Source organism: Triturus cristatus, chromosome 9, assembly GCF_964204655.1.
Source record: "Triturus cristatus chromosome 9, aTriCri1.1, whole genome shotgun sequence".
Taxonomy (NCBI): domain Eukaryota; kingdom Metazoa; phylum Chordata; class Amphibia; order Caudata; family Salamandridae; genus Triturus; species Triturus cristatus.
In genome coordinates, this window is record NC_140592.1 from 1,150,323,499 (window position 1) to 1,150,333,335 (window position 9,837).

The 9,837-nt window shown below is 46.0% G+C and overlaps 1 protein-coding gene and 1 long non-coding RNA gene across 3 annotated transcripts in view; one reads left to right on the forward strand and one right to left on the reverse strand.

Annotated features, from left to right (window-relative positions):
• LOC146799529 (uncharacterized) overlaps positions 1-2,309 on the forward strand; it is a 73,188-nt gene extending 70,879 nt beyond the window's left edge. Inside the window, exons 3-5 of the long non-coding RNA XR_014968935.1 lie at positions 1,249-1,348; positions 1,462-1,551; positions 1,952-2,309. This is a non-coding gene — a long non-coding RNA (uncharacterized LOC146799529). The remainder of the gene's footprint in view (positions 1-1,248; positions 1,349-1,461; positions 1,552-1,951) is intronic.
• ITPKA (inositol-trisphosphate 3-kinase A) overlaps positions 1-9,445 on the reverse strand; it is a 605,052-nt gene extending 595,607 nt beyond the window's left edge. Inside the window, exon 1 of one of the 2 annotated variants that reach the window (XM_085627107.1) lies at positions 8,779-9,445. In XM_085627107.1, coding sequence (XP_085483233.1) covers positions 8,779-9,282 — 504 coding nt within the window. In that variant the 5' untranslated portion in view covers positions 9,283-9,445. The remainder of the gene's footprint in view (positions 1-8,778) is intronic. The other variant, XM_085627108.1, reaches the window with a different exon arrangement.
• Between the last annotated feature and the right edge of the window lie 392 nt (positions 9,446-9,837).

The following is a 9,837-nucleotide window of genomic DNA, read 5'->3' on the forward strand; positions in this document are numbered from 1 at the left end:
GATGACCTGGAGTGGGAGGATAAAGACTTGGGGCTCCTAAAGTGGTCCTGTGGCCTCTCTCTCGATTGGGACCGAGATCTTCGAGAAGTTGCGTGATGCGGCTTCGCCTGCTGGACCACTAGCAGCTTCAGGAATTTCTCCCTCAAAGACTTGCGTGCCATGACCCAGCAGTTCGAGCATGACTTGGAGTTGCGGTCGTGCTCTGGACACCATAGACACACGAGGTATGGGTATGTAACCAACATGGCGCAATGACAGTCGGAGGTATAATGTGGGAGGTATAATGTGGGCTATAGAAGCATGATACTAGAATGGGGACAGTGTGGGGGCACTGATAAAGGACATGGCTGGTGGTACTATATGGCTGTGAGTTACTTTATGTCAGGATGTATCACTTGGGTGGGCGGTGTAGTACATTTCAGTGGCCCTTTATTGACCAAACATGTAGTATAATGTTGGTATAGTATTGTTGAGTGGTGTATTATCCTTCATAGGCATGGCATGGCTGGGGAATAGGTCATCATCTGAAAGCATAGTATAATTATCTGGTTTAGTATTGAGCGCAGGCATGTCACAGTTAGGGGAAAGAGGATTAGTTGAAAGGATACTATGATAGGGAGGTATAGTATTGTTCAGATATAGGGAATGCTTGGGCTTAGGGTACTGGTCGAAAGGCTAGCATGGTTGGGAGGTGTAACATCCTAGAGTGCCACTGCGTAAAAGGGGATAGGTTGCTGCTTAAAAGAGTAGCTTTGTTGTGGGATATGGTTTGGATCAGATGCATAGCATGGTTGTCTATGCGGTGCAGGCTGAAAGAACAGAATGATTGTTAACTATAGTATTGTTTAGTTGGATAGCATGGTTGGAAGAATGAGTTGTGGTTAATAGGACAGTATGGGTAGGAGCTGTGGGGGTATCCAGTTGTAGGAGTGGTTTGGGATAGAGTAGTGGTTGAAAGTATAATATGCATTTTCCAACATTCTCACCAGTACAACTGACAAATATGAACACCTTTCAAGATGAAGTATATGCATCATTTTATCAAAAACGAGTCCTTTTTCTTATTTATTCTTGGTCGCCATGGATAATAAGTTTAATTTCCATAATATGATAAGGCCTTTTATATAAAAAAATGGTTTATTTTCAAAAAAATAAATCTGTTATTTATGAAAGAAATATGTATGTCAGAACTGCTTATACATGTTCATGATCAGTGATATACTGAATGTGCTTTATTTTGCTAAATAGATGAAAATCGAATGAGGGATGGCTTACATTGAATAATCCAAAATACAGGCAGTATTTTGTGGATAAGAAAATATTACAATTGCCACATCCCTCTTTTCAGGTATGGTCAGCAAATCATAATTATATTAAACCTACATAAGAAATTGGTGACATAATTTGAATATATTTTAGTGTATTTGTATTGTGTTTTAAAACAAATAACTTTTTTAATAGATAAAAATTTATAAAGATCGTGAAGAGAAAGAACCCAGTACTCTAATGGGCAGTGCACAGACCACGGAAAAATAAAGCTTGTTTTTAGTGGTAAGCGAAATCTAACCTATATTATACTGTCATGGGTTAAGGTCTCTTCTTGTGCTCAATTAGGCCAAAAGAAAAAATGTATACACAATATAAAATAAAAATTGATGAGTATAAAGAATATAGAACAATGAAATGTTTTAGAAATAGATTGTAAATTTTCTGTATTTTAATATTTGAATCAGCAGAGTATTCAATATCCTATATAAATATGTGAATAAAAAGAAGTGTAATATGTAACATTATAAAAGTCTAAAATATTGGTCCATGGATGGAATTAGGAAACTGGAAACAACATGGTTTATTTATTTAACAAAAACGTGGTGTAAATATTGTTTGTATTGTATAAAATATGTGTAAATAATGTATATTAATTTTGTAAATATATATATATTGTTTGTAGCCCTGAAGAAGTCCGCAAGGATGAAACGCGTTGGCTATGGTCTGTTTTAACATGTTGGAAAAGAAATCACTGAATAAAAGGATCTGATGGAAAATACCTCTGCTGCAAGCTCGTGTGTTCTTATGGAATAGAATTTGTTGACATTTACTTGTGTCTTAATATTGTTTCACACTTTATTGTATCTTGGGTGCTGGACCATTGTGTTGTATTTATGGTTATTTGGGGCGTTCTGCTTCAGGAGATTTAGGGGTTTTGGTTCTCCGGTCACTAGCACCATATCAAAACATAATTTCACTAGGGATAAGTGCAATTGCGTTTGCCCCAAACCTCGTTCTCTGCTTAAATAAACTATCTGGACAAATGTTTCACTGTATTATTACTAGTTCAACACCTTAATATACAACTGAAGGGTGAACATTCAGCATTCCCAATGTGATACCAAAGGGGATGATGAACAGAGCGTTTGAGCAAATCAAACACTCACCCTCAGTCAACTGATCTGGGTTTAATCCATCATCATTCATTAGCTCACTCCACCACCCCAGTTCAGACATGGCCATATGCAAATCAGTCTGACCCTGTGCCTCATGGGAACAGTTCAGCCTGAACTGCCAAGCCATGTCTTCCCTGGACCGGAAACAAGCATCCTGGGACCCGTTTCGGGTTCATAAACCCTCGACAGCCAGGCTATCTTGAATCCAGTGGCAAAGTGAGCAAGGGACCCACGTCTGGGCATACCCTTTCAACTTAGGGCGAACAAAGCGATACCAAAGGGGATGATGGACGGAGCGTTTGAGCAAATCAAACACTCACCCCCAGTCAACTGATCTGGGTTTAATCCATCATCATTCTTTAGCTCACAGTTCGGGCTGGACTGTTCCCATTGGGCACAGGGTCAAGACTGATTTGCATATGGCTGGGTCCAAACTGGAATGGCATGGTGAGCAAAAAAACGATGGATTTAGGCCCAGATCTCTGTACAGGGGTGAATGTATGACATTGTTCTGCATTCTGTTCATCAATAGTTCTTTTTGCATTTGTCACCCCTAGTGGGACGGGTATGCTCAGACGTGAGTCCCGTGCTCTCCATGCCACTGGAATCAAGCTATCCTGGCTGAAGAGGGGTGAAACCCCGAAACCGGTCCTAGGATGCTTGTTTCCAGTCCAGAGAGGACCTGGCCTGGCAGTTCGAGCTGGACTGTTCCCATTGGGCACAGGGCCAAGACTGATTTGCATATGGCTGGGTCCGAACTGGAATGGCATGGTGAGCAAAAAAACGATGGATTTAGGCCCAGATCTCTGTACTGGGGTGAATGTATGACATTGTTCTGCATTCTGTCCATCAATAGTTCTTTTTGCATTTCCAATGTGCCTTTGTCTGTACAACAACATTTCAAGGCATTTTTTGTAATTTTTGTTCTGTTGAGTTAGAAACTTTTTTTTTGCTAAAATCTGCAAATTATGCATAATATGATCGATTAGGTGGCATATGCGGCAAATTCTTAAATATATACGAAAACCCCTGCTGCAGAACCACATAATTCTAGTGGTCCATATCATACCACATAGACCCCACCCAGGCCGCAACACCATACCATTTAGCCATACAATCGTTCTAATTTTTATGGTGCTCCAACCACAAAAACATAACTTCCAGGAGCTCACCAAAACTGATAGTCCTCAACACTGTGCAACCCTTTGCTCGGTTTTTAGATTACTTGGCATGTGCATGGAATAATGTGCCTGTAGCGACAGGTGGAGCAGTGTAGAAGATATTATACCAAACTATACAGATTATTGTATGGTGGTACTGTAGGTATGGATGGCACAGATAAAAGGTATGCAGTAGCTAAGCAGGTATTATGTAGTATAGCAGCATACTAGTCCCTCCCTCCCAGCTCTGTTAATGCATGTGTTTCATTATAGAGGATGGGGCTGGGAAGGCACAGCATACCCTATTGTGGCATGACACAGGCTCGTACACCCCTTGTTCATTCTGCTTGGGTTCTTTCGCCTCCAATTCATCTAGCGCTGAGAAGCAATTGGAATGTCTGTGCTTACAAATGCCCCTATAGGGCAAAGCAGCTTGGGATTCTCACTGAGCTCTGGGTCTAATTGATGGCATAGCACAGCATGGCATGACATATCATAGCTCGATTCAGTGATGCACTCAGGATCTGGAACAACATCCCCATATCCATCAGGACCGATGAAGATGGAGAGTTGAAGCCCCGCATCTTTAAAGAACACTACATCACAGTGCATTAACCGTCCACAACCCAGCTACCTCTCCTATCACTTCTTGACTTTATGCTTGTCAATAACCATGGACAGCTCTCCGTTGCCTTTTGCTTTATAGAAACACCATGGATATATATACATGCATACATACATACATACGTCTTTTCAAACTCCTTGCTGTGCCCAGAGTTTGACATATAGCTATCGTAAAGCACAACATGTCAAAGTGCGACCTGGAATAATATGGTGTGGCACATTATTACAAGGAATTGCAAAAAAACAAGGCGCAGTATGGCGGAGGGTGCATAGAACAGTGTGGTACTGCATAGCTTTGCACAGTTTTGTACCAAATCACATGACTAGCAGTACAATATTTAGTTATTTCAATTGCTTCATGTGACACTAAACCTACTAGGTGAGGCCACTTCCTAGAGTCGATGTCGCTGGGGTCAGTTCCGGGAATAGTATTCTTCCTTGGCAAAGGCAGTATCCCCTTTGCTCTGTGATTGAGGTAATGGTGTAGTTGTAATGAGAGTGGTACTAAGTAGAGGTGGGCAGGGGATGGGGAAGGAAGAGTGAAATGGTTATTACTGAGGGTGCTGGAAGTTATGACAAAGATGTGCGATGCCTCCTGGGCCTAATGTCCTTTAGTTGCAGCTTCTCGTGATACCAATCAAAAGTCAGGAACGTGTGTACCCAGTTAGGTTTTCATGGTGTCCCCAGGGCTTTAAGTGGGCCGGGTCTGTCCGGGTCTGAGCACCGGCAGTTTTTTTGGGGGGCCCTCGAAACGGGTCTCTATCGGGCTCTATTGTCGTGGCTACTAAAGGTAGTCCGTTCTTTATTTATTTTTTTCGGACCCGTTTTGAGGGCCCAAAAAAAAACTGCCGGTGCTCAGACTCTGTAAGCGCATAAGACCTTACATCGTGTGCCGCCAGAGACCGAAGTTAATATGCAACCCGTAACAGGCGCGCAACACCCATTGGACTCACAGGGCTTCAGCCCCCCTCCCCCTGTCGTGTGTGGCAGCCCAGGATGAGACACCTTCCCGGGCAAAAAAGCAGCCGCACCCGAGCACTTCACAGGTCTTTAAAAGACCATTTGCATGTTAATGAGGCCTTGCTGTTGTTTCACCCCTTCTAAGAGCCCCTGCAGCTCCACTCTGCCTATTGCTTAAAGTTCAGCCCCTCCCCCCCCCCCGAAACTTTTGCTCAGCCCCCCCCCCGAAATTTGGCTCTAGTTGCGCCTCTGACCCGTAATCGCCCTAGTTGCATCACACATTGTTTGTTTCCAGACGATCCAACGACACTGGGCGCCTCTGCCCTTAGAGTGGCAGCACCGAATACTAGCATTCTGTATTTCTAGGGCTTGTGGTAGACAAGAAAAGGCATATCCCTCTGCAAACACGACCTTACCTTCCAAATGATGCACGTAGGAGCTCTGTGCGGCCCACTCATGCATCAGACTGACAGACCAGTCACTCCAAGCCTGAAGTCTGCACAGTTGGCTAAGAAAAAACGCCCAGGAGCACCTAACTCCGATCAATACAATGCAACATCTCTATCCCTGTCTGTGCACCCTCAGACGGACATTGCCTTCCATTCCTCCATAACGAGTGGAAGTACTTGGACTCAGGCCTTTAAGTTGGACGGGTCCTCTCGGTCTCATACCCATTAGTAATAAAACACTGACTTGAAGCCGTTCCCTACCGGACCCCATATTCGTGTCCTTACATTTACAGGCAACCACACGCCTTGCTTATTCAACAATAACTGTAAAAACCCAAAGGTAATCCATATCAATATTGCAGTCTCTGATTACATTTCACATATATTAGTTCATCTCTCTTTTCGTAAGTGTTTGTTTTTGCTGATGCTGTGTTTCTGTAGTTTTTGTCATACAGCTCTTGTATAGAGCACAGTGAACTGAGTTGCCTCCATATGTCTGGGTGTGAATTCATGTTGTAGTTGGGTCTTTATGGCAGGCCACTATTGAGAGCTCTGTAGTAGGAGTTGAGTGCAATGCGAGCTGCTCACGGTGACCATCAGTGACTCATGTAAAAGTGTTCAGAAAACATGCACATCTGATCCTTTGCCTATTTGCAGAGCACAAATAGTGACAGTCACTTATGCACCAGTTGTCCCGGTACTCAATGGGAGAACACGGAGAAGTGCCGGTACTCATGATTTTCTTAAGCACACAGTGCTAGTTATTTTGATTTAGACCACGCCCCTACTCGGATAGGCCACGCCCCTTCAAGACATTAACCACGCCCCTTTTAGAGCACCCCCAGTTTTTTTTCCCCACTTAAAGCACTGGGTGTCCCTGTGCTATTTCTTCTCGAACTTCGGTAGATTGAGTGCTTGTTGGGTGTCACGTGGGTCTTAGTTGGTACATAGTGAGAGAACGGTGTCTGCATGTATCCGGGGCCCTTGCCACTGAAACCCTTGTTGATGGGGACGTTTGTCAGTCCACCTGATTTGTCATGTGCTGCAGCCTGTTGCCGACATTTCAGGAGCATGATGCTCTGTGATGATTGTTTTAACTTGCTTCCCTCAACTGTAGATCTGTAGAAGTGTTGGAATAAGGGGAAGTTGGTGCCCTTGGTTAATATACAATTTTAGGTCAGGGTCTACGTATGGCACAGTAGAACAGGATGGTGTACAGTACATGGTACGCAGAATGGCATGCTCCTGCTTGATTGTGGCGCTCCATCACTGATTGGCTAGCACAGGCTGGCATAGGAGCACAATGGGGTAAATGGCGTATGGCACATTAAACTTTGCTCTCACCTAGGTAGCCTCGTTACTAAGTGCCACGGTTGAATGGTAAGCACAGTAAGGGACATGTTGCTTGGTACAGGGCGGCACAGTATTAAGTAGACAGAATGGCATGTTCTAATCTGGCTGGGCTCGTCGCTGTGCTCTGCGTTTGAAAGGTGAGCACAGTGTGGCACAGTGAAAAGTTGATAGAATGGAATGTTCTCACCTGCCTACGCTATTTACAGCGCTCTAAGACTGAATGGCAGGTAAAGTGAGGCACAATATGGGGTGGCACAGCAGCTGCACACTATAATGTTGGCAGTGTGGCATGGTCTCCCCTGGCTAGGCTGCTTACTGTGATCCGAGTTTGAGTGGCAAGCGAAGAGTTGTGGAGTATGGTATGGCACAGTATAGGGTAGACAGATTGGCATGCTCTCACCTGAATGGGCTCTTTACTGTGCACCAAGTTTCAATGGCAAGCATAATGTGGCACACTCTCATATGGCACAGTACCACAGCATAAGGTTAATAGGATGGCATGCTGTGGTCTGAGTGAACTTGTCACTGTGCTCAAAGGTACATTATAGTATGCCATAGTATACGGCCCACAGACTACAAGTTGTAATGGTAAGCACAGTGTGGCATGGTATGGCACTGTAGTAGAGTATAATGATGGCAGAGTGGCGTGTCAGCATGGGCTTGTTTCTGAACTCCGCGTTTTAATGGTAAACACAGTGTGGCACAGCACAGTACAAGGTGAATGGCATGCTGACGCTCTTACCCTATTGGGTTTGGGATTGTGCTCTAAGTTTGGACGGTTAGCAAAGTGTGCACAGCATATTATTGCACAGTATAAGGCACGCTCTCACTGGTTGGGCTTGTAACTATGCTCCAACTTTGAATGGAAAGCACAGCATGGGGTGGTACAGTTTGGTACAGGATGGCACAGTGAAAAGTAAACAGAATAGCATGCTCACGCATGTCTGGGCTCTTCCCTGTGTCCAAATCTGAACGGTTAGCACAGTGTGAGGCACTAGAGTATGGCACAGTATCATGTTGGCTGAATAGTATGGCACAGTGTAAGGTAGACAGAATGGCAGCTGTTGTCTGGCTGGGTTTCTTGCTGTGCTCCAAGCTAGAATGGCAAGCACCGTGTGGCACAATAAAGCATGTCAAGGTGTAATATTGACAGAGTGGCATATTTTGTTATTGCTGGGCTCATTACTCTGCTCCCAGTCTGAATGGTAAGCACAGTGTGGCACAGTATAGTATGCCACAGTATTATGCTGACAGAATGACATAGTCTCGCCAGGCTGGGCTTGCTGCTGGGCTCCAAGTCTGAATCGTAAGCAGAGAGAAGCATGGCACAGTATTGTGGAAAGATTGAGTTGCATGCTCTCACCTGGTTGGGCTCCAAGTTTAAATGTAAACACAGTGTGGCACAGTTTTGCAAGCCACGGTATAATATTGGCAAAATGGCATGTTATCACCTAGCTGGACTTCTTGCTGTGCTACATATCTGAATAGTAAATACTGTGGCGCAGTGCAGTATGGCACAATCCCATAGTATAAATGTTGACAGAATGGAATCTTCGTGTCTGGCTGGGCTTGTTCCGTGCTCCAAGTTTGAATGGTAAGCAGGGTGAAAGCATGGCACAGTATTATGCTCTCACCTGGATGGGGGTCGTTCCTGTGTTACAGGTTTGAATGGTATGCACAAAGTGTCACACTAAAGTTTTGTTTTTTTACTACAGTGTAATGTTGACAGAATGGCATGCAAAGCACAGTGCGGCAAAGTATTAGGTAGCCCGAGTGGCATGCTCTCACCTGGTTGGGCTCGTCGCTGTGCTCCAGGTCCACGTTGCCCTGGCTCTTGCTCTCGGTGTCGCTCAGGAGGTCGTCCTCGGAGTCCTCGAAGGCGGATGAGGAGCCGGTGGACGAGATGGAGGAGGTGGACAGCCGCCTGGTGTTTGCGCTGCCCAGGTGCAGGAAGCCGTCCGTGTTCCTCACCCCCCCGGGCAACAGGGGGCTGCCGAGTCCCTGCTCCTCCGAGGCTGTGATCGTCAACTGAGGCACCCCGGGCTGCGGCGGGGGACTGCCCCCGGCTTCCGCGCCGTTGCAGCGGTGCCAGCCGGTGCTCCGGCGCCGCCTGCGCGGGTGCCCCCGCCGCTCCCCCGGGGACGCCTCCACCGCTGAGCACCTGGACTCAAAGTACAGGCGCAGCTCCCCCACGCTCAGCCGCTTGCGGAGGGAGACAACCGGGTCCCCGCCACCCCCGTTCCGAGCGGCGTCCATCGCAGAGCCGTGGCAGGTGCCCTGCTCCGGGATCATCCACTGCGCGCGCCGAGGGGGGTCCCTGGCACGTGGCGAAGAGTGTGTGGGGCTAGCCCTGAGCGCGTCGGACACACACAAGGAAGGGGCAGCCGCTGCCAAGTGTGTCACTGCTGCAAGTGCACAGCTGACTTCCGACTTCAACTACTCCCAGGCTGTGTGGGAGGGTGAGGGGGTGGAACACTTTGTTTTCTTTCTTTCTGCTGCTGCATGTTTCAGAAATGAATTCAGCCTTTCAGACAGGCTTCAGCGGAGCATGGTCGGAAAGCGCCAGAGGGAGTGCCAGCAGCAGCATTGGTGCACGAAACGTGCACAAATAACACACACACCACGATGCACGAAACAACCTACGCACAAGACATGCCAAGCAAAACCCTGGGAACATAAACCACACACAAAATTCACACTCACATAGTGCGCTGCCATGCAACATTTGTAGGCTGTAATTTAAATAAAATTTAAAACGAGTAATGTTCAAATATGACCGAGTAGTTTACAGGTATAACCTAAAGTGCTTCTTTCGGTGTGTCGAGATCACACAGCGGTGTGAAAACG